This window comes from Medicago sativa, chromosome 2 (genome assembly GCF_051527215.1).
Source record: "Medicago sativa cultivar Bolivia chromosome 2, Bolivia_mono, whole genome shotgun sequence".
Taxonomy (NCBI): Eukaryota; Viridiplantae; Streptophyta; class Magnoliopsida; order Fabales; family Fabaceae; genus Medicago; species Medicago sativa.
In genome coordinates, this window is record NC_140750.1 from 75,548,614 (window position 1) to 75,576,080 (window position 27,467).

Consider the following 27,467-nt stretch of genomic DNA (forward strand, 5'->3'; position numbering starts at 1 on the left):
ATTAGAAAAAGTTATAAAGTGTGATATCTTTCATATTTTAAATCGGTCATGTAAAGTGGATATACATAATAAAAAAAAACTTAATGTACTATCATATTTTATCGATTCAGACTACCCACCGTTTATCTACACGTACGAAGTTCAGTAATAGTGAGCGTGATTATGTGTGTTGAGAATGGGAAGAACTCGTCTCACACAATAAATAAAGTTAAGGTCTAAAACGAGTTTATAAATAGTACTACCTTTCATCTTATATAATCAGATATTATAAAATAAACTATATACTCAATATAAAAATTTAATAAAAAGTTAAAAAAAAAAGTGTTATAGGAAAATGATAAATAATTTAACAAAAGTAGCAAAGTTTACTGATGTTGTTAGCACGTGTAAAAAAGACAAAGTAAAAAAGGATATGAACGAGTATTATAAGAAAAGGTAAAAGCATTAAGGTGGCACTAAAACGGTTAAAGTATATTTATCCATAACAAGAACAAATCACTTTTAAACACACTTTGTGGACGTAATTCCAAAACACCAAAATCATTCATTTGAGAGCACGTGTTTAAGGGGGTAATAAGATTAATATTAATCTTTCTTTACACGCACTGAACATGAATAAACTACTAGAATAATAATACTATATAATAAAAAAGTTTATGCACATATTTGATGTCATTGTACTGTAAAAGCAAAGAGTCCGGGGTGAGTGGAAAAAGGAAATACAAGTAGGTGGGAGTGTTCAAGAAACTCCATTCCACATAACCTGTTTCATAAATGCTCAACTTTATCTCATTTTTCATTTCATTTCCTAATTTAAAGCATTTTCTTTATACTATATAGTTTTTCATTTCACAACTCATAAGGTTCCTAAAACAAACAAATGCACCACACAACACAAGAAGCAAGCAAATAACAAACTATAGTGTGCTTTGATTTGCTTTGTCACCACAATATGAGTTCTAACCAAAAACAACATCATCATGAACTTTCTTCTTGTAAAAGAACACTTTCTCTTCCAGTTCAGAAGGTACTTTACTTTTCTTTTTCACTTTTTAAGCTATGTTACAATATTTATATTTTATATAATTTGAATTGCTATGATAACATGTAGAATTAATCATGATTATAATTTAATCTAATAGGAGTTAATATAAGGTATAGTATTTATGTGGTAACTGATGAAAATTTTCATATGTTGATAATTTGGAAGGAAAATCTTTTGATGGAAATACCCTGCAAGTCATCAGAAGAATCTTGTTCATCATCTTCAAATGATTTTGTTGCAATAAAGATGCCATTAACACCAAGTCCACCTTCAACACAAAAGAGGGTGAATTTTCTTGTGACATCACGTTCTGTTGATGCACCAATTGATAATAATATCAATCTTGGAATTTCAACAACAAGAGCAAAATCATCTTCAAATAGAAGTATATTACCAAAACTGAATTTCAGGTATAATAGGACTTCATCATCCGATATTGAAAAGGCGGTAATTGGAGCGCCGGAAAGTTCTTTTGTAGGGCCTCATGAGAAGCCTTCAATCTCAGGATCAGTGTCTTTGAGTAAGATATTTAATCCTAAGATTAATAGGACTTCATCATTACCTGTTGAAGAAATTGGACGTGTAAACACTGAGTTTGCTTTTGGTGGATGTCTTGGTGCTTCTCCTTATGTAAGGCCTTTAATTGATTAGTACTTGTAATTTCAATTTTTAAAGATTGTTTTTTTATGTGCAATTAATTAATGGGTATCTTATATTTTCATTAGTTAGTAAGGTCTTGTTTGGGCAAACAGCTTAATTAAGCGCTTATAATAAGCGCTTATCATATTAGTGGTTATGTGTATGCTACTTTTATAACAAAAGATGAAATAAAGTCGAGTTGTTTTTATGTAAGTTATAAGTTGTTTTCATAAGCTTCCTGGAGAAATAAGCAGAAAACAATTTATGGATATGTTATAAGTTGTTTCCATAAGTTCTCTCAAACAAGCTTATAAGTGTTTATGCCAGTAGGTAAGTTCAAATAAGTCAATCCAAAGAGACCCTAATTTGAACATATAAAGGATTTTAATATTTGCTGAATTTGTTCCAGTGATTTTTTTGTTTAATGAAGCCTTAGCAACATATAACTGTTAACCTTTGTTTTAACCAATTTAATCCTTTTGCAGAGAAGCCAGGGGACGATAGCTCGAACTCGTTCAGAGCCCGTAGATAGCCAAGAAAAAATTACAAGGAAAATGGATAAGTTTTTCCGTGTTATTCCTTTCACCCCGGGTGCAAAGGAAGTGAAAGAATGGTTAAAAACTTCCACAGCAAAGGATACTGGTATCATATTATAAGAACTTGTATAAGCAATCGCGGAAAATTTGATAAAATTCATTTATTGAATGATGTCTTCTGCTTTCAGACTCTCTTTAAGTCATCTTAGTTCGATTTAAAATAGATTGTTTCCAATCCTAAATGCTGTCAATAACTCGATTTAATAACCTTTACTCGTTCAGAAAATGATGGTGATGACGGTGAAGATATAGCTGAAGAGGAAGCTGTGTGTAGAATTTGTCTGATTGAGCTATGTGAAGGAGGTGAGACATTGAAGATGGAATGCTGTTGCAAAGGTGAACTTGCCTTGGCTCACCAAGAATGTGCAATTAAGTGGTTTAGTATCAGAGGTAACAAGACCTGTGATGTGTGCAAGGAGGAGGTTCAGAACCTTCCTGTCACTCTCTTACGGATCCAAAGTGCTCGAACTCAGAATCCTGGAGCAAGGCCTCACCAGGAAGATGACTTCAGGCACGTGCAGTTTTGTTTGATAAAAGTTATTATTGCTATATGTTGAATGAATTATGGCAACTTGTTTATAGAATCATACTAAATATGTTGATAATCATGTGCCATTTCCCTAGTTGCAAGTTATTTGTTATGAAATTATCTAGAATATGGGGCCAATCAACCCGTATACTGTCATGCATCTAACTGAACTAATAAGCTTGAATGCTATCTCTGAATTTATCACTGGTTTTGCACATCCGGCAGTGTTGTTAGATAGCTGTTACAGCGACGCTATAGCGTAATTTGAACAAGCTATTGTTTTCCAATATGACAATACGCTGTTTAGTACAAAATGTTGTCAAATAGCGTTACTAGAGCACTGTTACGTTGCAGAATTTGATTAACTGCGATTTTCTGTGATCTCTGACTTGTTTGCATTGAAGTTGTAGGTTTATTCCGTGCGATATCTAGTTGAAATTATTCTTGCCACTTTCATGCTTCAAGTAGTCTTTAGTTTACTCTTTAGAATACTATTAAGCAATCAATGTTTTCCTTGGAGTTCTGTGGCCAATTCAAGTGCACTATTTTACAAATGGAATATAGTGTTGTTTTTGTATCTTTCTTATACTATATATAATTGTTGCACATAACACTTCAAATTGTCTGCTGAAATTAACAGGGTTTGGCAGGAGTTGCCTGTGCTTGTCATTGTCAGCATGCTTGCTTATTTCTGTTTCCTCGAGCAGCTTTTAGTAAGAATAAAATTCCTCTCATTTCTCTCAAAGTTACAATTCAAAGTTGCCTCATTTATTTCGTTCTCTGCAGGTTGGAAAAATGGGAACGAAAGCAATTTTCATCTCTCTTCCATTTTCCTGTGTACTCGGTCTAGTCTCCGCTATGACATCTACAACCATGGGTATGTTTGCAAAATATCCCTGAGAAATACGATGAATATATTTTTATGAACTCGTCTTAGTTTCGTTTATATATCTAAAATTGTGCATAAAATAGGTTCTTTTGCAAACATTATAGGTCTAAAATGACATAACAATCACTCCTTGATTTGATAATTCTTTTGGAGAATTCTATTCATGTTTCATTTTTATTTTGGCCTTTTCTGTCCATGCTTGTTTGGGTTTCACCATTTAAGCAAACCCTAATTGTTTCCTTTTCCAGTGAGGAGCAAGTTCATCTGGCTTTATGCATCTGCTCAGTTTCTTTTGGTGGTTCTCTTCGCGCATGTATTTTACCCCTTGGTAATAGACTATGATACGAGCGAAATTTTTATCATTTTCAATCTTTCACTTGACATATAGCAAACCCCTACAGGAAGAATAACTTCATTCTATTAGTTTGGAAACCTGCAGGTTGGTAAGCAAGCAGTTTTGGCAATTCTTCTAGCATCATTTGCTGGGTTTGGTGTAATGATGAGCGGAAGTTCAGTTATTTCGGAGGTACTCAAATGGAGAAGAAGATGGCTGGCTTACTCAGAGCAGCAGCGTCGTGACTCTCAAGTGATGACACAAGAAGGACTATATCCTCAAGGTGTAATCACTCCACAATCTAGTCTTCCCAATCACAACCAAACCACAGTGCAACTGCAAAATCAACAGAATTCAAGTTCATAACTGAATTGAAGTCTATATATGGCTCCTTTCATTTCTTCAAAACCGATTGTATAGGCGATTAAACTGTAGCAGAATTTTACTACTTTGCAGGTACACCATAGTACATTGTGCTTGCTGCAATAGGGAACAACTTGGGACAATAGGTTTCTATGGAAATATTTTGTTCTGTTCTTTGTTTAAAGCATCTTATTATGCACTATGTCATATGCTAATGCAAAATAGTAAAACAAGATAATGTTACTAGTATCAGATAACCTTTGTTGTCTATTACTGCTAGAATGGAAGTTTGAGTTTGTGTTCTAATATAGTAATATTTCAACATAATCATTTTTGTTATATGCCTTTTTATTAAGAATGCCGGAAAAGAAGTCATGTCTCATTCTTACTGATGTAGATGGGCAATTACCAATGGCTGAAATGAGAGAGGGCGCGAACATACTTTCGAGAGTGTTTCAAATGATTTGTGGCGGCCAAGGGATGTCAACATAGTTGGAATGTCTTGGTTCGTCATATGTTGCCTTTGCACTCTTTTCTGTCTAAGAAAAATCATCTTGTGGTTTAAAATGCTATGCTTTAACTAACATCTAATAGATGAAACTTATGTAAGCCAGAAAACGTGACCACTTTGGTTCCCTTTTGCTTATTTCTGTTACTTTCTGTATTTTGTACTTTAAAAAAGAGCACTTAGTTCATGTTCCATCATGATCCAAAATGGTACTTCAACCCCACCACTCTCAGTGGGTCGGGTTACTTAGGATACACTTTACACCTCTCTTTTAGAAAGAGAGAGTTTGATTAGGATGTACTATAAAGACATACACTTTTAAAATTGATGACATATATATATAATTAACTTTTTATTCACTCACTTCACATGAACTTGCCGTTTTAGACCATTTCCAGAAGCACACATCATTTTGCTCAAAAAAAGAAAAGAAAACAAGCACACATCATTAACTTCTAGAACCATTTAGGTCATGTTGTGAGTTCGAACCCTTGCACAAGACGTTATGACGACCAAATAACAATGATAACCAAAAATCAAACCCTTGCATGATGGCTGCTGACAAAATTCTGTTGGCCTTCACGACGAAGGGCCGTGAAGCTTTGACGTTGTGTCACCCTATAAAATATTATATTATTTTATTATTAAATTCATTTTATGGTTAAATATGTTTTTAGTCCCTATATTTTGCGCGATTTTGAAGAATAGTCCCTACATTTTTAGAAGGGAAAGGTGAAGAGAAAAAGGGTTTAGGTTGTGGAAGAGGATTTGTTGGGTGAGGTTGCCGAGAATTGTTGGTGGAGGTGTCTGTGAGGGTAGTGGTGATATGAGCCACTAGCATGTTACGATGAAGATGAAGGAGTTTGTGAAATTTTTAGTGTTCTAGGGTCTCCAATTTCTTCATTTTTTGTTTTAATTTTGTCATTTTTGTTAATTAATTAAATTAACTACAAATTAACACTAATCATTTTATTAATTTAAATTCATTTAAAATAATTGGGGTCCACCATCTGCCACGTCAGCATCCCGTTAAAAAATTGACACCAGGAACTATTTATGATAACAGAGGAAAAATGTAGGGATTTTAAAAACATTTATTAAAATGTAGGGACTATCTGTAAAATTGCGCAAAATATAGGGACCAAAAATATATTTAACCCTTCATTTTAATATAATCATTTTTAGTGTTTTTATTAAATTAATTTTAATAGTTACTTTTTTCAACTTTTTTTATTAAATTGATTTATATATTTCACAAAAAAAAATCTTTTCAGTTTTTCTACTTTTGTTTTCTGTTTTTTATTTATTAAATTAATTTTTTAAATAAGTTATTTATATTTTGTATTTTGAGGGAAAGTTATTTATATTTTATAAATGAATGTGTATTATCTTGCTCAAAATAAGGTAGATGAATTGGATCCATCCATATTTTAAAAAGGATGGATTATCCAATCCATTAACAATGTTTTTTCTCTTGTGGATGGATTTGATAGATTAATTAAATTAATGGATGAATTGTGGATTGATGCACCAAATTGTCTTCATAATTCATTCCTTGCGGAAGATTTTGAGATCGTCTGGTATTTTTGTAGTTTCTTTTTTATTTATTTTTTAACTTAAGCCCCGTTGAATAAAAAAAAAACCTTGGATATGTTCAACGTTTCTTTTTTTGAGGAAATGTTCAACTTTTCTATGTGATGTGTGTGACTGTATCTATATTTGCTCTTTATTAAAAAATAAATAAGCTCAATATTTGGTCTTAGTTAGCAAGTGTAGTTCTACAATTAAGGACCCTGAAAAATAATGCACGTCGCCTAAAACGAATTGTAGGCTGAACCTATTAATTAGGTGCAAGTGGAATGATTCAAAAGAAGTTGCTAAAATGATGGCAGGGAGAAAAATCGGAACAGTTGAATCCTTGTTGAACTCAACTATATCCATCCAACATAAGTAAATAAATACTACGTAACAACTAAACTATAATGGAAGTATGAGTTACTAGAGAAAAATAGGAAACGAGGTTCACCAAAGGAGGGAAAATTCAAATCTGATTTACACAAACAATCAATTTCGTGAATCACATTTATTAGAGAGCAAAAACGTGAATCACATTCTCTTGATACGATTGTAAAATGGATTATGGATTCATGTTGTTGACTTTGGGTAGTAGTTGTGAAAGTGAAAAGAGAAAAGGTCAGTAGATGTGCAAATTATAAAATGTTTTAGTCGAGTGAATAGTCAACTTCGTCAGTGAATTTGCATGGATTAATCAATTTCGTCTCTTAATTTATCGAAATAGCTAATTAGTCTTTGAATTTGTCAAATGTCAATCAATATCGTCTCTCCGTCAAGTTGGGGTGTCAACGGTGGTGATGTTGGCCGTTAACCACTCATATGGCTTGCCATGTCATATGGCACACAAACATGGTACTCTATTAATTTCAGGAGCAGATGAATGTGCTGGAGTAGGACCCCTTACTAGTGTTTGCTCAGACCTCTCAGTTGAAATAATCGGTCCTCTCATGTCATACCTCCTTGTACTTACTCCCTACAATAAAATTTTAAATCAAATCAGTCCCTAAATTATTACACTTACTAGTAAATCGTTCCTTATATTTTATGATATCAGTACAAAACTACCAGTCATACCTGTCCAAAGCACTACTTCATTTGCAACAACATTGATGACAGACACTGCCTCATAGCAACAACATGGACAACATTTTAAACTTGATCATCATTTCATTGCACCTCATTAGCAACAACATTTCCAGCATTTTCAGCAACAACATCATTTCATTATCCTGGTTGTTCAGGCTCAGAATCAATCCAATTTTTGGTCTCTTAGAAACATTTTGCTTCACACAGCCCATTGAGTTATGACCAAACAATCCACACTTGCCACATTGAGTGTCATCGTAAGTCTTCTTCATGTTACTCCCATAAACAGGTTCCTCATTGCCATCCGTACTTCTGTTCTTCTTTGGTCTTCCTGCATCCCTTTTCACCTTTGGTGGCACATGTTTGTCATAAGGAGTTGGTTCCCAATATATTTGGGAATTGACTGAATGAATCAAGTAGCTGTAAGTTGCCTTATATGATCCAAGTGTCAACCAAGCATGACGATGTTCTTCTGGTTTTAAGTCTCTCATTGCAAGTGTTGCACATGCATGCATACATGTCATTCATGTTCATTCAAATAAGTGTACATTGTGTGGATTGCTTTTTGCTATGTAATATTCCTGCACTTGTAGTGCAATGACTTAATTATGACTTATTAATGCCCACATTTGTGTCTCTTTACTTTTTACTTTGTTATGAACACATATGTATCAAGGATCAAATTGATATCTGTTTATATAGTTCAAGGACTTATTTGATGGTTTTTGCATATAATGTAGGAATCGATTTGATAGTTAGTCAAATAATTTATGGACTAACTTGCTGGTAATATTATGATAGAAAGATTACATTCATTCATCTTCAAACTCTGACATCACCATTAAACATAGAGCTTGAAGATGAAGCTCGACTTTGAGAACTATTTTTGCCCATACGTCCACCATCCATTATTTCGAATTCAATCTGAACAATTTTTATTGAAGAAATTTTGGGGGTTTTGGATTTCGGGTTCAATCAAATCAAATTAGGGTTTGAAGTTTTTAGAATTGGGGAAGAAATAGTTATTAATTAATGGAATTTTTTTTTTGGGATTTCAGAGTGTAGACGAGAGATTGAAAAATTGGGTTCCAATTTTTTAGATTTGGGGAAGAAAGAGCCGTTGTATAACGGCCATGAAGAAGGCAACGATTTTCTGCATTTCAATCAAATTCGTCTTTGGAATTTTTTTCACTTTCGCTCATATTAGTCCCTGCTTATGTGACATATGACATGGCAAGCCACGTGAGTGGTTAACGACCCACATCAGCACCATTAACACCACAACTTGACGGAGGGACAAAATTGATTGGCATTTGACAAATTCAAGGACTAATTAACTATTTCGACAAATTAGGGGACAAAATTGATTGGTCCATGCAAATTCAGGGACGAAGTTGACTATTCACTCTGTTTTAGTCCTTATCGATCCTATAGTTCATGTGGCTAAGATAGATTTTTTTTTTTTGTTAAATAAGTAAATGGTCTCTTAAATATACCAACATTTTATTTTAGTCATCCTAAAATATTCCTTAGGTTTTGGTCCCTCCAAAATTTTTCATCTATGACATTAGTACTTCCCTAACGTAATGATTGACACAATCCAAACGTTGTATTATTGATTTTATTTTTCTTTTTGGGTTTGTATGATGAATGTTTATGAAAGTGACGATGAAGCTGAAGAAGAAGAGAGAGGAAGAAATATAAAAGTAATTAGTTGTGAGTGGTTCACTCTATGAAGCCCGGATACGTAGTAGGATATGGGTACGATACGATACGGGTACGCGGATACGCAAAATTTTTAAAATTTAGGATACGATACGGCTAAGATACGTTAACAAAATATTTATTCTAAAATTTATATGCATGTAAAATACTTAAAAAAAAAACATTGATTACTCTTCAATACTATATAACCATAAAAGTCACAATTTACAAGAATAATACATGTAATCAAAATAAAAAATGTAAAGTTTTCGTATAAATCATATTCTATTTTCATTCATATGTTAGGATATCAACAAATGTATCAATAGAAGAACTCAAAACAAAGTTTGTTTAATATTGATTGATTGAATTTCCTCTCTCTTGTTACTTTCATCACCAAAAACATAATTTTTAATTGGTTAATCGAAAAACAATTATAGTGATTCATATCTTAAATTGAATTATATACATATCCATTGAATTTTCACAACAATCTCATTTTGTTACCCTTCATTTTTTTCTTTTTCTAGGATACGTCTCTAGGAAGTATCTTATAAGTATCTGTGTGTATCTATCGAGTATCTTATAAGTATCCGATAAAATATATATTTTAAATTAAAATAAATAATTCCGATACTCCGTGGATACGGTATCCTAAGTATTCGTGGAGTATCAGTATCCGATACGTATCCGACACGGGTACGACACCATTTTGGAGTATCCGGGCTTCATAGGGTTCACTGTTAGATATAATAGTCCTAAACAATTCACTTATTTATTTTTTTGACAAAAAGATCAAATGTTAACGATTAACGGTGTAAATTAAAAAAATTAATGAGGTATGTGATGGACCACCTATAATGTTGGTCCACCTTAAACATTTAAGCACTGTTTGGTTCTAAGGAAAGAGTGTGGTGGAAAGGAGTAAGCAAAGAAAGATTATAGAAAACTCTTCATTCCATTGTTTGGATGCACTGTCAGTAAGGAAAGAAAGCATCTTTTGGGCGGGGCCCACGTTCAAAAACTTTCCTCCCAGCAATGCGAAGAAAGTGGGAGATGAGCATCCAATATGGTTAAATGACAATAACACCCTCACTTTTTAAAGTATTTTTCTTTTTTACCACACGTTCATATTTATGATTAATTTGATAAATTTTTTTTTTTTACATCTCACGTCATATATTAATGGATGTGCTAAACTTATTTGCTATTAACTATCACACTTTTGAAGTTTTTTTTTTCTTTTTTATGTATCTTATTAATCTATGTTATTCCATTTTAATGTAGGGCATTTTTGTCATTACATTAGTATATATCTTTCTTTCCTTTTAGTTTCTTTCAACTTTCATTTATACCAAACAACTAAAATATCATCACACTTTTCACTTACTTTCTACTCACATTCATTCCTTCAACAATCTTTCCTCTTACTTTCTTTCCTTATACTTTCATCTTTCATCCAAACAAAGCCTTAATGTTTTTTTGAACAAACAAAGCCTTAATGTTAACGATTGACGGAGGGGACTTACGTGACAAACATAAACTTAATTAAGAGACTTAAATGTAACAACAATTAGTATTAGGGCAAAAAAAACTAAATAATTACTTATGGGAAAAAATAATAATTTAGCCTAAAAATTATTTACATTTCTATATGCGGGATTTAAAAATTATTTAGTTTTTTTCCTTAAAAAATGACTTACTTTGAATACAATTAAATTTTCTATTAAAGGAATAAGTTAATAGTTTGACCAAATTAAATAAATAAATACTAAAAATTATTTTTTATTTTAATGATAAAATATAACCACTTTAAAAGTGATTTTAGGAGGGTGTATTGGATTGAGATTTTAAAAGACTATCTTGGCAAAAAAAAAGTCTTGAAGATTTCAAAAGATTATGTGAGAATGTATTAACTTTCAAGATTTTTATAAAAGACTTTTAAGATTTTGAGGGATTTTAACTCAAAGACTTTTAAGATTTGAAAGTATTTTATGAGAATTCCTAAGATTTGAAATGACTCCATCAAATTTTAACAGAAATTCAAAATTACAAGAGTGGATGACTAAAGATAATAAACAAATCAAAGATTTACATGATAAAAATAAAATCAATACAATTTTTAAAATTTTCAATAACAAAGTGGTTCTAGTTTCATGTCTTCCTAAGTGAAATTTCTTCACATACTTGAAGTTAAACTAATCTACCATAAATTAAAATCTTCTTATTCATGTTGTTCCGTTTGAACAACAAATTGATAATATTTTTAACACAATTAAAAAGTTCAAATTTGAAATAACTTTTTTTTTTAACAATTAACGAGATATATATCAGTTTTTTTTACTATGATTTTATGAGATTGACTACTTTAGATGATGATGATAATAATAATAATAATAATAAGAAGAATAACAACAACAACTACTTAATAAAATTTCTTCAAAGAAAACAATTACCTAATAAAATAAAAACTCATTGCTTCAAAAAAAACGTATTGATAATATAAACATGGAAGAAACAACAGGACAAAAAAAAATGCAGTAACGTGAAAATTAAAAGAAAAGAACCCAAACATGACATAATGACTCTCGCAGAAAAACAGAAAAGTGAAATGAGTATATCAATGGTAACACATGTTTTTCTAAAAAAAAAAAAAACGTCAACGCATGTTAACCGGTGAAGTGGGAGAAACAAAGAAAGACAACGCATGTAATCCATTAAAATTAAAAAGTCTCACAAAATCCATTCTACCATATAATCTATTGAAATCTATATATTTTTGAATACCAAAAGACAATTTTTAAGTTGTGAAAAATCTTGATTGAATACCACCGAATTTTGTTGGACTCTTTAAAAATTCCTGAAAATCCTTATTGAATACCACCAGAATTATTTCTAATCTTTTAAAATCTTGATTGAATATCTCAAGATTTTTTTAGAACCAAAAAGTCTTTTAAAATCCTTCAAAATCCCAGTTCAATACACGTAGACACATTCCTGTTTAGTTGCAATCGAAATGAGATCGGTTCAAGTGTAAAGTGATTAATATTAGTCGTTAATGAATATATCAAAAGATTGATATTAATATTCACAGATATAAACACTCATAAGCATATCATAATATTCTTTAAAAAAAAAGTATATCATAATATTGCTTAAAAAAGATATCAAAATATAAATAATTAAATTTTTAGCTTTGCTCTGTACTCAATTTAAAGGAGCTAAATTCATAGACATAAATCATGTGATCTCATATATGAACTTTAAATCAATTAAAAAAAACGTTTTTCTACAAGTTCTGAGAAAAAAATTTGAATATGGATAATTTTATAAATTCAACACTTTAAATTATTTTTTTATAATTTTTTTTTCTTGTACCATATTTATAATTCAGAATTCTGGGAAGTCCTTGTGCTGCACATCTCCCACCCTTTTTTTTAACAAAAAAAAGTTATTTATAATTCAAAAATGATATGTTGGCAACCTAAGTTGACAATCCACCGTATTTAGACATGCTTCTTTCACTTTTTCTTTTTTAATAATTTTTTATGTGTCTTGATTTGAGTGTCGGGCTTGATTATGAAGGATTTTGTCTGCGGTGTATATACTAACAACTTATTTAGGTTGTCAAAATATCATATAGCTCTTTATAATATAAATCCGATGAACACGTAAAGATTTTGAAAGTGTTAGAAAAATCATCTAAAAGATTTCATTGCTTCTTCTGATGTAATAGAACGTAATAGCTTTTTGACATGGTTTGTACTATAAACTTAATTTACATAAAGTTGACTGTTTTTATATTAGATTACTTGCAAAACGAGTCGATAAATGCTATAAAAAATAACTGTAATTTGACACTTATCACTGAACAAAAGAATTCCAACTAAAGATAATTTGTCTCGCCGTGGAATTCTTTAACCTGGTTCTGTTTTATGCTTGGGCGGTTGCGGTAATGAGAAGTCAATTAACCATCTATTTTTATACTGTAATTTCTATGAGCATCTATTTTTATACTGTAATTTCTATGGCAATGTTTGGTACTCCATTATGCAGGGAATCTCTACTCTTCTTCCTTCAGACATTTGGTATGTTTGCTTCTCAATTTGTTGGTGTCTATCTGTTCAGAAAATATATTTGCACTTGCTTTCAAATGGTTTAGATGGCGACCATTTGGATAATTTAGAAGGAGCGTAATCTCATGAGTTTTCTAAATAAGGAGTCGTCTATATTCCGCATTGTTGACAAGGTGAAACTTAATTCATGGTGGTGGGTTAAAGTGTTTATGCCTACTTTGCCTTTTGATTTCTATGCTTGATGGAGTAATCCATCTATTTGTATTGGTTATTCCACCGGGTAAAATCGCTTGCTGGTTTTATTTTCTTTGCTCGGTGTTTATTTTTCTTTGTACTTTAACTCTTTATTTTGATTCGTTGGTAGGCATACATTGTGCTTAACTTGGTCCCAGATTCGTTGGTAGGCATACATTGTGCTTAACTTGGTCCCATTTGTTTATCTTTAATATATTTTTTCTGCCTTCTTAAAAAAATGAATATACTATCATATACGTTTGAAGAGAAATTCTAATATGAGTCATTTTCTTAAACCGTCCATCGTGAATTATTACTTAAAAAATATTGAAAACTCTAACAACGATATACATTTTCTCTTGGTAGTATATGATAGTGATCCTCATCATTTTTAAGTTTGAAATAATGACTTAATTGACATCACTTTGATTAAAACAGCGAAAACTATATGTTGGACGCGTTGAACCAATATCTTTTTGGTAGTGGTCGGGTTTAAACCCCGGACCTTGCATATTTTATGCATTATCCCAACCAACTGAGCTAAGCTCACGAGGACACGTTGAACCAATATCTAATCAAATAACCATCGTCTTATTCATAAATAAATATGAATTTTTTTATTAGTTTTTATTTCTGAAATATTACCATCGACCGTCGATAGAATTTATGATAATTTTGAATATTACCAAAGAAATCGCCAATGGTTGAATTCAAAATGAAGACAAAAGGAAATTAGGTAGAAAAATGGAAATAGGTAGAAATGGAAATAGTGAAAGAGTGAGGGTTCAATGCACAAAAAAGAGAAATGCATGAATGTGCTATGTCCGTCAGCTAGTGAAGAAGGATAATCGTGGTTTAGAATTTTAGATGCTGTGAATGAAACAAAAAACATGTTTTTTACTCGTGTGTCATGTTTTTTCTAACAACATTAGTTCATCTTTGTTCCTTTTCATTATTACAAAATTAAAACAGAGAGAGTTTGAACACAAGCCTTTGAATCTTTTTCCTTTTCTCTCATCTCTACCAGGTAAACTCAACAACCCTTTTCCAAGGCTCAACCTTTCTCATTAATTTTTCAGGTAGAATAGAAAACTTGGTAGCTGGTTTTTTCTCTTACCCTTTTTTCTATTGATTAAAAAGATTATATTTTTGTGGTAGTTGAAATTTATAGTACAGTAAGCAGCACAATTTTGACTGTTTGTTTTGAGCTCAATTATGAAACTTGGTAGCTGAATCTTTCTCTTACCCTTTTTTCTATTAATCAAAAAGATTATTTTTTTGAAAGAGTTAATGAAAAAAAATATTTTTTTGTTGTAGTTGAAATTTATAGAACAATAAGCACTATTTTGTATTGAGCTGAATTCTGAATGAAACTTTGTTGTGATTGCTATGTGGTGTTGCAAGTTATCTATTTAGTTTATTTGACTTGATTTTTCAATCTGTGTTAAGGATTGATTGTGGTTCAAAAATGGCTGCTGGAACTGTGCCTGCTTCATTTTCCAGCCTCAGGACATGTGATTCTGGTTTGGGGTTTGGGAAAAGTATTGATTTTGTGAGAATTTCTGATTTGCAAAGAATGAAATCTTCAAGGAGGAAGGTGTCAATTATCAGGAATTCAAATCCTAGTCAGGATATTGCTGAACTTCAACCTGCATCCAAAGGAAGTCAACTTTTGGGTATGAAAGTGTTTAACGCTTCAATTGTTTTGTTTGTGGATTAATTGACATTCTGAATGCCAACTCTAATGACTAATTAGGTGTTTCTGCTTATAGGTTCTGTTTGATAAACAACTTAATTTGCAGATTATAGCATAACCGCCTATCGTATATAATTACTTACTTTAAGTCAAACGGTTTTCATATAAGCAATAAGTTGTTTTCATAAGTAATCCTGGAGAGCTTATGGAAATAAGCTGAAAACAACTTATAAACATGTTGTAAGCTGTTTTCATAAGTTCTCCTAATCAGTCTCACCAGTGCTTACTCCTAATCAGTATATAAGCTCAAATAAGCCAATCCAAATAGAATCATAGTGGTTATTATTAATATTAACTTGTTTTAGTTTAGCCTGATCCATGGACAATATTTTGAATGTAGTTCCTAGGCAGAAGTATTGTGAATCATTGCACAAAACTGTGAGGAGGAAAACAAGGACAGTGAATGTTGGTGATGTGACTATTGGTAGTGACCATCCCATAAGAATTCAGACCATGACTACGACCGACACTAAGGATGTCGCTGGAACAGTAGAGCAGGTTACACAGCTGTTCTTCTGCTTCTTACTGATAGCACAAGCTTGTAGCCAATTTACAATTTTGATGGTGTGTTTATTTTTCTTCTTTCTATTGGCAGGTGATGAAAATCGCAGATAAAGGAGCTGATATTGTCCGGATAACAGTTCAAGGGAAGAAAGAAGCTGATGCATGTTTTGAGATTAAAAACTCACTTGTGCAGAAAAAGTAAGCATAAATTATTGCGAGTTATATTTGACATGGTGGATGCTGTAAGTTAACATTGTTTATGTATTCATCTTCATTCTTATGTACCTATGTCCAGCTACAACATACCATTGGTGGCTGACATTCATTTTGCTCCAACTGTTGCTTTACGAGTAGCTGAATGCTTTGATAAGATTCGTGTCAACCCTGGAAATTTTGGTATGCATATCTTCATCAATTCAGTAGTCTTCTTTTATTATCTATTGTGTTGTGCTTTTTTTCAATGTGTTTTTGAAAGTGTTATGTTGCATACTGAATCCAAATTGTTTGTGTCTCACAGCTGATAGACGAGCTCAGTTTGAAATATTAGAGTACACAGAAGACGACTATCAGAAAGAACTTGAGCATATTGAACAGGTCAAACCACCGCCTCTTGTTTTATATCTCAAATTTTTATCAAGGGCATGCATATGCTCATTCGTGAACACTTCAGTTAGGGTCACTCATCTCCCATACATGGATCCTTATTGACCTATTTTATGCTTTATAAAATTCTAGGTTTTCACGCCATTAGTTGAAAAATGTAAGAAATATGGGAGAGCAATGCGCATCGGGACAAACCACGGCAGTCTTTCTGACCGTATAATGAGCTACTATGGTGATTCACCTAGGGGAATGGTCAGTCCTTTTGCCTCTTACTCTGTGACTCACCTTTTGTGCATTGAAGTGTTTGCTCTAGACATTTTGTCCATCTTACTAAGCAATGATGGGACAGGTGGAATCTGCTTTTGAATTTGCAAGGATATGCCGGAAGTTGGACTATCACAACTTTGTATTTTCTATGAAAGCAAGCAACCCTGTTGTCATGGTTCAGGCATACCGCTTACTTGTAGCCGAAATGTATGTCCAAGGCTGGGATTATCCGTTACACTTGGGAGTTACCGAAGCTGGAGAAGGCGAGGATGGTAGGATGAAATCTGCAATTGGCATTGGAACTCTTCTTCAGGTATGCATGAGAATCTATTACGTATAACAAATTGAAATTATCATCAAGCACTTTAGTTTTGCTACAGACTTACATGTAAGTTGACAATATGCTTTTCATCAGGATGGATTGGGTGATACGATTAGAGTTTCTCTCACAGAACCACCAGAGGAGGAGATAGATCCTTGTACAAGGTTGGCAAACCTTGGAATGAGAGCAGCTGAACTCCAGAAAGGAGTGGTATGGTTCAAAACAATGTTTCAGTGTGACATACCTAAACTTTCTAATGTCTAACATCATAAAATTTATGAACTTATTTTCTCTGACACTGCTTTTCCATCAGGCACCTTTTGAAGAAAAGCACAGACATTACTTTGACTTCCAGCGCCGTTCTGGTCAATTGCCATTGCAAAAAGAGGTTAAAATTAGAAGTTCTCTAGAAAAATTTAATCAAATTTTCGCCTTACACAAACTCTGAACTTACTTCCACGTTGTACTTTCCATCTTAATACAGGGCGAGGAGGTGGATTATAGAGGTGCCCTCCACCGGGATGGGTCAGTTCTCATGTCAGTCTCCTTGGAGCAGTTAAAGGTAACATTTGTACATCCCCCTTGTTCTCCTTTTTGTCTGACCAAATGTTCCTGTCAATATATCTGTCTCTGCTAATCACTTTTATATCCTCTTTATTCCCTGATTTTCACAGACACCGGAGCTCCTTTACAAGTCACTTGCTGCAAAACTCATTGTTGGCATGCCATTTAAGGTTTTGGTTACTAAATCTTATTCGATTAAATGTCCTGTGATTCAAATAACAAGTTATTTACATAGTATGCCCTGTATATTCAGGATCTGGCAACAGTAGATTCAATCTTATTGCGGGAACTTCCTCCAGTAGATGATGTTGATGCTGTAAGAACTAAGAACCTTCACTTTGGCAGCCAAGCCTAAATTAGGAGCATTTACTTCTTCATCTTTTTTATCCGCAAAACCATCTCTATATTGTCAAGTTATTATGACAGTTGAAATAATTTTCTCTTTCTCTCTCTCATTTTTGGTCTATGATTAGCGGCTAGCTCTTAAAAGACTGATTGATATTAGTATGGGAGTTATAACTCCTTTGTCGGAGCAGCTAACAAAGCCATTACCAAATGCCATAGTTCTGGTAAACCTTAAGGAGCTATCTACTGGAGCTTATAAGCTTTTGCCACAAGGTGCTACTCAATCCACGTTTTCTTTTCCTCCTGTTTTTTAGATTCATAGTAAATGTGTGATTTATATCTATTGGTTCCCTATCAGGCACACGCTTGGCTGTGTCAGTACGTGGGGATGAGCCTTATGAAGACCTGGAAATTCTCAAAGATGTTGATGCTACTATGCTTCTCCATGACCTGCCTTATACAGAAGACAGAATTAGTAGAGTGCACGCAGCAAGGCGGTGAGAATACTTCACATGATTAACAATTTGCTGAATCAATATGGCAACATGAATCCAATTAGTATATAAAATATATCTTTACTAATCTCGACATTTTATTGGCTTCAGGTTATTCGAATACCTATCAGACAATTCTCTAGACTTTCCCGTCATTCACCACATTCATTTTCCAAATGGGATTCACAGGTAATTTTTGAATTATGTTGAGATTAACAGATATGTGGTTCATGTGAAGCCTAATCAGCTCGTCTTACAGGGATGATTTAGTGATTGGTGCTGGTTCTCATGCTGGAGCTCTTCTGGTTGACGGGCTTGGAGACGGTCTTCTTTTAGAAGCCTCGGACAAAGATTTTGACTTTCTAAGAAATACATCTTTCAATTTGCTGCAAGGCTGCAGAATGAGAAATACAAAAACAGTATGTAGTTCAAGCACATAAAAATTACAATGCAAAAGTTGAATTGAAAGAGAAAAGTGAAAGTCGTGATATTTATTGATATGCTTAACATTTCTTGCAGGAGTATGTCTCTTGTCCATCCTGTGGCAGAACATTATTTGATCTTCAAGAAATAAGTGCAGAAATTAGAGAAAAGACATCGCACCTCCCAGGCGTTTCGGTAATATCACCTAGTCCTTTCCTTCATAGAACATGTTCAAAATTGTCTCTGTATGCTTTGTAAATTGCATCTTTGAAACGAGAAAGGTTATGTCTTTATATTATTAACTTTCTGCTCTATGTCGCATCAGATTGCAATCATGGGTTGCATTGTAAATGGTCCGGGAGAGATGGCTGATGCAGATTTTGGGTATGTGGGAGGTGCTCCTGGGAAGATTGACCTCTATGTCGGCAAGGTAACATGTTTTTTATGCTTAAGTACAAATGTTGATTTGGACCCTCATTATGTTAGCAACACTATGAATCTAAACATGCACTTATGTTCTAAGAAAAAAAAAAAAAAAACATCATCGTGTTTTTTTTTTTTATTTTTTTTATTGTTGAATGGAGTTTGACAGTAAGTTGAATGGAATTGTTACAATTGCAGACTGTGGTGAAGCGTGCAATTGCGATGGAGCAAGCAACTGATGCCTTGATCGATCTAATAAAAGAGCATGGACGTTGGGTAGACCCTCCTGTAGAGGAGTAAAAGCTACATCTCAGTGTTCTGATTAGCCAATGAGGTCCCGACCCAACGGAAATTGGGTTGATCCTCTATATTGACCACTGTATGTAGTATATGTTATTGTTATTTGACCTCAGAAAATTATTATATTTTCATGTTTCAATATAGTTGGAAAATGCCGAAAATTTTCTTTTAACAAAGGTCACAAATAAAGTATGGGGTGGGGAATTTTTTAGCTGCATCAGTTATACAATAAGACAAGTCAATAACAATATACTGCCCCCATCAATAATAATATTATATAGAGATTCTTGGAACAATCAACAATCCAGCTATGCGATCATTTTATCTCAACCAATCTGTTAGTTATTCGGATTTCTGAGTGTGAAATGTAATGTGTCCTATTGAAAAAAATATACTAAATATGGTACCATGTTATTAAAAAAATCCTCACTTGTATTTAGAAAGTCATCTTATTTTTATCTCTCTTCTTATTACATCCTTAACATATCTATCAACAGGAATGATAAATGAACAACCTTTTGGTTGTTCACACCGTATTTTGATACGGTTAGGCAGGGTAAATTGAATTTTTTAATCATTTTGTTTGACCTTGGAATGCGTGCCAGCTTGAATTGTGAATTGGAAGTTATACGGTGTGGAATAAGTTGTAGGTTTTCGGATGTCAAAAGAACACTCCTCGGTGTAGATTGGTTTTGGGTGTCTACATATCATTTTCGAAAGAAAAAAAATATGATATGATATTATGGTTCATTGATGATCCCCAATATCTTGATGAGACGTTCCAATCAAGGGCACGTTACAAATACAAACCATTGGTTTAACAGAATACTCCTTTAACTCTTAACCTTGATTGTGAGACAATTGTTTTAACTGAAAGGGCAAAACCATAAAAATCCACAATTATGAATATCTTAGCAGACAACAATTTGAAATAACGGTGCACAAATTGAATTTTTGCATTCTACCAAAAAACAATTGATTTTTCGCAATCAAATTCTCTGGTAATCACTGTCCAATACCAACAATTGATTTAGTAACAGGATTGGCAATCGAGTACAAATATAATAATTTAACCTTACAATAAGATACATATTCGAGCACTAGTATAACCTTATAACCTCAAATTCGGTACTCTAATTTTAAGATTGGATGATCCAAATTTTAAGCATGATTTAACTAACTTAGTAAAATGATATCAGCCACCAATTTGAAATCAGACGGTCTAGAACAAGATATCCAATTGAATTAAATTAAATAAATAATATACCACAATATTACACACAAAAATTGAGTTTCTTTATTACAACAAAATCGAAGAGAAAAAAGTGATGATAATATAGAAATTCGAAAAATATATTTCAACCACATATCAACAAGAACAAAAAGAATTTAAAAAATAATATGAATCGGTGTATGAAAATAACGCCAAAATAAGAAAAAACTATATAGAGGAAGAGTATAATAACCTCTATGGATACAAATGAAGAAAGTTACGTATACAGTATAGAAATACAACAATTATACGTATTCGTTTACAGAATAATATCTCTTCTTACACCGTAATTATACTGATTTCTTCGTAGATTCTGTTGCCGTTTCTTGTACACCATTGCTGCCAACATAAGCACACTCGCTGCAACAATTATTCCGATCGCTATCCCTGCTTTCTTGCTTCCACTCATTCCTCCTTCGGTTGATGAATCCTCTGTTTTCTCGTCAACGTCGATGTGGTTTAGTGGTGTTGAATCCTCCGGCGAAGGTGCCGGAGCAGGAATTGGACTCGGATTTAACGGTGACGGCGCTGGCGGCGATGAAACTGGAGGCGAACTCGCCGGAGGATGACTCGGAGCGGAGAGTGAATGAGATGGAGTGTTAGCCGGCGCCGGTGATGGAGACGGCGATGAATCGGCGGTAACATGAAGTAAAAGAGTGAGAAGAAAGAGAGAAAGAAAGGATGATTTTGCATTTGCCATTGGTTGAGAAAAGAGAGAGAACAATGAAAGAGAAAGAAAATGGAAGAAAAACGGTTAGAAATGATTCTGTGAGAAAATTCGCGGCACGAGTGATAGAAAACGGTTAAGGAGGGAATAAAAGTGAGATCGGAGGGTGTATGTTGAAACAATCGTGAAGGGGAAGGATCGGGAATGTGACACGTGGCTGAGTAAAACGGCGCGTTTAACTTGATTGAAGTGAGAATGAAGTGGAAGAGTTGAAGATTAGTTCATACGGAAAAAAGGGTAATGCATGTGAAATGTGATTTTTATGGATTTGAATAGGTAGTTTCGCTTTTCATGCAATTCAAGGAAGAACTTTATATTTTCTATGGGTAATTTTAAATATAATGTATGTATTATATCTAATCTAATTTATTTATTTTTAGTCATGAAACAAGAGAAAGATAACCTTGTCGATTCTTATTTACCAAACGTCAAGTTGTTTTGAACTTTGAATAATACCAAGCTATCATGGAGGGCATTGATAAAATGAGATACACAAATTTCACGTGAGTTTTGCTCGGTTGATAATGACAATATATTATATATCTATATATAAGGGGTTGAAGTTCGAACACCAACACCCACTTATTCTTTTAAAAAAAAAAGTGAATTTCTAAACTCTAAACTATTTGGAAAAAAATGGTATATAAAAATAAAATTTGTAACCTCCCATCCTAAACATGTATATGTCTAGCTTTCAATATCAGCACAGCAGAAAGGGAAAAAATAATTTGTTATGATAATGTTTTTATTATTGTTATATTATTATTATTATTATTTATCAATATGGATAGTTTTATTTTTAGCCAAGTGGTGTTTGCTATATTTGTTTTTGTTGTATGCTTGGCACAAGTTAAAGAAGTTGGCTCTACCGCGCCCTTTGGGGGTTGTCACTTGTCACTCGAAAGTGACTTTCAAGCCCTTACATTCCTTTTGACTACTGACCTTGTAATTAATAATCTTCGGTGTGATTGTCAATTTGGAAAACCTTTGTTAAACATATAAGCTAAAAATTAAGGGGGTGGAATTTCATCTTGGTAATTTTAAACATTTTTAACCAGTACAAGTTTTAGTGGAACTAGACTCTAACCCTTTAATGATGATTTTTCAGTTCAAGTCTTACGGATAGAAAAAAAAATATGGTTGGAAAGAAAGACCTCACTAAAATTGATCAACAAGGTTCTTGATCCTATTTTACTTCAATACAAGGGTAAAAGCTTCACCGAGTTGTTCTTTAGAGTGGGACATTCAACAGATGAATCAAATCAAGTTCGACACACTTTATATAAAAGTGTGTTGACTATGAGAGAGATCAATGCAGTTGCTCACACTTTAGCCACAGTGGCTGCAAACACGACATGCTTTCATGTTTTTATGACATCTAACATTATACTGCTCGAAATCGTGCACAACCCAAACATTTTTTTTTTATACAAAAATTAGTACCTTTTATCACAGTCAATATCATCATCTACTTGGAAAAAACAGAAATGTTCAAGTTGTTGGTTCAAGAGTTGAAATCCTCTTTATTTCTTTTTGGTTCAGAGGCGTGTAAGATGTTTGGTCATGCAGGGATAAGAAGTTTTGAAATGGGCAAATGATTTGTAAAATGGAAAAGAAGTAAAATACCCAATACGTAAAAGAAGTTCTACTATATGAGCATAGTTTATTATTATGTGCGAGGAGGATTAAACTAAATACCCAAAATAAATGGGGATTTTTTTTATTAAAGCCTCACCCCAAAATTCTAAATACTCATGAGTTTAATGATACAGAATTGCCTTGCATTTGTCCACCTTTTCCCCTTCCTTTACCTCTTTTATAGGCTTGGGGAGAGAAGAATTAGTGGTTGTTTTCTATAAGTCACTATGTCGGAATCAATCTGATCATAGCAGTATAAATAGAAACATATCTTAACTCTTCATAGCTCATCCTTGACATCGCTGTTGCTACTTTGGTTCTCTTTGGCATCAGAACTCTCCTTGACATCAGAGCTCTCTGATTTAGGAGTTGAGGCTGGTTTCTGGAGCTTGAATGGGATTGATGCATGCTGCTTGAGGAACTTGTAAAAGGCTACAACAGTACGATCTGTCTCAACAGTAATCTGCAAACACAAAGCAATTATAAATGTCAATCACATAATGATAAACCATATGCAGATCACTCTCGCACACACACGGGAGCATATTTATATTTAACAAAGCTGAATTGATAAAAATATGTACTGTTGCTTAATATTCACTTACAGGATCAAAACTTTTGTTTCCTGCTGGGAAGAAGAGAAGAGTGGGGAATCCATCAGACTGCAAAGTGAACATAAATCAAGATTGATCAATAAGTTATTGGATGCAGGATCGAAAATTCAAAAGTTAGCATAAGTTGTAGCAAATATCATTATATGCTAGCAATGTCTAGTTTGAATTTGGGTTTACCTTTGCCCTGGGATGCTCATTTTGTGTTCCGTCCATCTTGGCTATTACAAGAGAGTCAATACTGCGAAGGTGTTTTGCAAGCTTGTTGTATATCGGTTCCAAATGTTGGCAATGGCCACACCAAGGAGCATATATCTGATATTCCAATAACCATTAAATTAACAATACAAGATGCAAACATAACTGGTAAAACAGAGGGTGGTCAAAGTTGCACCTCAAGGAGAACGTCCTTTGACTCATCCAGGACAATTTCATCAAAATTGTTCCCAACAACTATTTTCACGTCACCATCATTCTGTTGCCGAGTTAACAAACATGTTAGACACGAAACACCAAATTAACAAATCATAATTGATGGCTGCCAAATCAAATAGCTTACACTTTCAGGAATTGGATCTGACTTGAAAAAAGGTTTTAGCTTGTCTTCAAGGAAATCTTCCCCAAATGCCTGAGATAAAACGAAGATTTGAAATTTTGTCATTACTACTTTCAAACCTCATTAAATGAAAGAAAAAGGCAATCATACACATTCCGTAACATGGTAGCAAAACCTAACAGAGTCCAAGGCAAGGGAGAAAAGAGTACCTTAATTCTGTCAACAGTCACCTCTCCTTCAAACACAAATTTTCTTCCATCATCGTTTCCGGTGTATGCAAGTACCTGCATTGAAAATTCCACTGGTTATACTTCCAAGTTACTCAAAAGATGTAATATGTTAATTCTATGAATTTCATGACGTATCATTTAAATCAAATTGAACAAAGGGAAAAAGAAATAATTACTTTTGGAGCAGTCCCACTAATACCGAAGTAATCTGAAACAGGCTTTCCAACATCTTCGTTATCAGTTTCCACAAGAACAAAGATCAACTGCAATGGATAAGTGCACACAGATAAATCATCCATTCTCAAAAACATAAGTACCCTTTAGGAGGAAGATCTGGATCAATGCTATGACAATTTTATTTATCAGTAAAATGTAGCAACTAGCAAAATCAGAAAACATATTTCAGATATCACTACTCAGCACAAGTCAAATACACTCGATTCTCATGATTTTATAAACAGATTCATGGTCAACAGATTCAATGCTTATAATGACCCGCTAAGAAGTACACTACATTTGAACTCTTGTGGAAAGCAAGGAATTCTATTTTATACGCACTGTTTGACATATAAAAATTTGTCTAGACCCAAAAAATGACAAGATGAAAGTAATAATTAGTTGCGTCTATGAAAGTATACCTTTCCCTTGAAAGACTTTGATGCTTCCTGAAATACTGGGAGCAATTTCTCTGAATCATTTGAAGTCACAAACAGCAACACCTGAAAAAAAGTTTCAAACATGTAACAATCTTTGAAGAACGTTGTGATAGCATTTTTCAAGAACAATTTGCCAATGAGATTATATTATAATAAGATACGTCTAAAAAATAATTACCTGTTTCTTGATTGGATTTTCAAAGATTGTTGGAGCATTTTCTCTTGTAAAAACTGTTACCAAAGGAATCTTGTTGGAGGAGACAAAGTCTACTATTGCAGACTTATCGAATTTTCCATCTGTAGGGACACGGTGAACATTACATCAAATTACCATGTCAAAACAAAACAAAAAGAAAATACAGATATAAGAACGAAAAATTAAACAAACCAAAATGGTTTAGCTTTTCCTCCTCTTTCTTGACAAGGATCAACGCGGGGCGTTTGGCATTAGCGTCAATATTGAAAAGCTTTGCAACTTCAGGATCCACAGTCTGGTAAAAATTTACATCATCCTCAAGACGTGAAGCCGCGGCTAGCTCCTCACTCTCAGGACCCTACATATTGTGCATAACAGGATAAGTAACAAACAACAATCAACAATATCATTCACTTCATAAAATCAAATCAACAGTGACAAAAAGCTTTAATCGTCAGCTGTATCGAAAAACAAATTTGCTAATTGATCATGAAATAAAGCGATTAAGCAACACATCTTACTACAAGAAAATTAGCTAATCATAATGAATAGGAAAATGATTAAAGCCACAAAAGAGTCAACCCACAAAAACAGCAAAGCGCAACCATCCGTGAATTCCGCCAGTCTAAAAATTAAACTTTCTTCCTTAATTAACACCATGACACGTTAGTATTTAGAAATTCTCTAATGAATATCATACGTAAACATCAATCAAACAAACCAATTAAAATCAACATATAACCTCTATAGCACCGAAACTTCTGTTTGAATGCGTGTCCAACATGTGTCACTGACAACGAAACACGACCGAGACACATTTAACTACATTCAATTACATAATTTTCACAAATTATTACCAATGTCGACGAGTAAGTATCATGTTCGTGCTTTATAGCATATAACTTAAGAAACAAGAAATAAAGCTACACTTCTTATTACTACAACAAACTTAATCTAATCATATTCAAACAACAATCTAACAAACCATTTAAAATCAACATTTAACTTAAGAAACAAAACTAATAAAAAAAAATTACTTACAACTAAAGAATTGAGAAAACCCAGAACAACTTTGGTTTCAGAAGACAATATTGTCTTAGCATCATCCAATGAAGTAATGTTATGTATACCAGGTCCAGTCTTCTTCTTAATCCATGTCACAATAGCTTCTCTGCATCACAATCAAAAAAAAAAAAAAAAATCACATTTTCAGATCCAAAAATTGAATAAAATTTCAATAATTGAAAGAGAAAATTAAAATATTAAAATTAATACTTTGTTCTTTGACCAGTGTAACTCTTATGAACACCATCAATGAAGAAAAGAATAGTAGGAAAACCCTGAACATCAAATTTCTGAGCAACTTCATTATCTTCAGTGGCATCAAGTTTAGCTAAAATGACATTTTCACCCTTTAATTCAGTTGCAGCTGCGGCGTATTCCGGTGCTAATGCTTGACAATGACCACACCATGGTGCGTAGAATTCGACTAAAACGAATCGGTTTTTGTTGACTACGTCAGTGAAGTTTGTATCATTCAAAACGACGACGTCTTTTTCGTCGAATTCAGGGGGTTGGTAAGTTTCTGAATCTTCGTAACCGGAGAAATCTTCTTCGAGATCGGCGTCGGAATCATCGCCGTGGTGGTGGTGTGTGGTGGTGGTTTCACCAGCTTCTGGTTCGTCGAGGAAACTGAGATCTTCGTCATCGAGTTCGTTTGAGGAGAGAATGGGAGAGAAGGTGGAGAAGAAGAGAAGGGTAGTGAGGGAAAGGAGAATGAGAATTCTCATTGTGAATGAAATTTGCGGAGAAACGAAAGGAAGAGAGAAACAGAGGAAGATCTGTGTGATGAAATGAGTGTGACTGTGATGTGAGAATGGGTTGACTTTTAAAACTAGGAAGTACTGTAAATGAATGGAATGGACCTACTTTACGACGTCGTTTTACCAATTCATTGCATTTTCCATTTCCCATAAATCCCTTTCCTTTTTTTTGACAACC

General features: G+C 33.4%; 4 protein-coding genes across 8 annotated transcripts; 2 read left to right on the plus strand and 2 right to left on the minus strand.

The window, feature by feature from the left end:
- Nucleotides 1-869: 869 nt before the first annotated feature.
- LOC146950771 (uncharacterized) lies at nucleotides 870-5,095 on the plus strand. 4 transcript variants are annotated; one of them, XR_015027697.1, is made up of 9 exons: nucleotides 870-1,027; nucleotides 1,211-1,675; nucleotides 2,170-2,326; nucleotides 2,503-2,791; nucleotides 3,450-3,522; nucleotides 3,596-3,686; nucleotides 3,947-4,026; nucleotides 4,123-4,488; nucleotides 4,793-5,095. XR_015027697.1 is itself a non-coding variant. In XM_085746731.1 (8 exons), the coding sequence occupies exons 1-8, from the start codon at nucleotides 953-955 to the stop codon at nucleotides 4,396-4,398; spliced, it is 1,506 nt and encodes a 501-aa protein (XP_085602857.1). In that variant the 5' UTR covers nucleotides 870-952; the 3' UTR covers nucleotides 4,399-4,701. The 4 variants fall into 4 exon arrangements, 2 of the variants coding, with proteins under 2 accessions (XP_085602857.1, XP_085602858.1); XR_015027698.1 differs by having other exon boundaries at nucleotides 4,138-4,488; XM_085746731.1 differs by lacking the exon at nucleotides 4,793-5,095 and having other exon boundaries at nucleotides 4,123-4,701.
- A 9,393-nt stretch (nucleotides 5,096-14,488) lies between these two features.
- HDS (4-hydroxy-3-methylbut-2-enyl diphosphate synthase) lies at nucleotides 14,489-19,875 on the plus strand. Of its 2 annotated transcripts, none has more exons than XM_085746734.1 (20): nucleotides 14,489-14,657; nucleotides 15,028-15,254; nucleotides 15,675-15,832; nucleotides 15,930-16,036; nucleotides 16,134-16,234; nucleotides 16,356-16,432; nucleotides 16,574-16,693; nucleotides 16,791-17,021; nucleotides 17,124-17,240; nucleotides 17,344-17,418; nucleotides 17,515-17,592; nucleotides 17,705-17,764; nucleotides 17,848-17,910; nucleotides 18,068-18,212; nucleotides 18,298-18,436; nucleotides 18,545-18,622; nucleotides 18,693-18,852; nucleotides 18,953-19,051; nucleotides 19,182-19,286; nucleotides 19,478-19,875. In XM_085746734.1, exons 2-20 carry the CDS (start codon nucleotides 15,047-15,049, stop codon nucleotides 19,577-19,579), a joined length of 2,223 nt encoding a protein of 740 aa, XP_085602860.1. In that variant the 5' UTR covers nucleotides 14,489-14,657; nucleotides 15,028-15,046; the 3' UTR covers nucleotides 19,580-19,875. The 2 variants fall into 2 exon arrangements, with proteins under 2 accessions (XP_085602860.1, XP_085602859.1); XM_085746733.1 differs by having other exon boundaries at nucleotides 14,489-14,605.
- A 1,116-nt stretch (nucleotides 19,876-20,991) lies between these two features.
- Nucleotides 20,992-21,695, minus strand: LOC146950773 (uncharacterized). The gene has a single exon (XM_085746735.1). It carries the CDS (start codon nucleotides 21,550-21,552, stop codon nucleotides 21,112-21,114), a length of 441 nt encoding a protein of 146 aa, XP_085602861.1. The 5' UTR covers nucleotides 21,553-21,695; the 3' UTR covers nucleotides 20,992-21,111.
- A 1,569-nt stretch (nucleotides 21,696-23,264) lies between these two features.
- Nucleotides 23,265-27,327, minus strand: PDIL1-4 (PDI-like 1-4). Its single transcript, XM_085746736.1, has 12 exons — nucleotides 26,742-27,327; nucleotides 26,508-26,637; nucleotides 25,659-25,824; nucleotides 25,449-25,567; nucleotides 25,253-25,333; nucleotides 24,791-24,877; nucleotides 24,594-24,668; nucleotides 24,388-24,456; nucleotides 24,223-24,303; nucleotides 24,009-24,143; nucleotides 23,823-23,879; nucleotides 23,265-23,680 (listed from the first exon to the last, which is right to left on the minus strand). Exons 1-12 carry the CDS (start codon nucleotides 27,254-27,256, stop codon nucleotides 23,498-23,500), a joined length of 1,698 nt encoding a protein of 565 aa, XP_085602862.1. The 5' UTR covers nucleotides 27,257-27,327; the 3' UTR covers nucleotides 23,265-23,497.
- Between the last annotated feature and the right edge of the window lie 140 nt (nucleotides 27,328-27,467).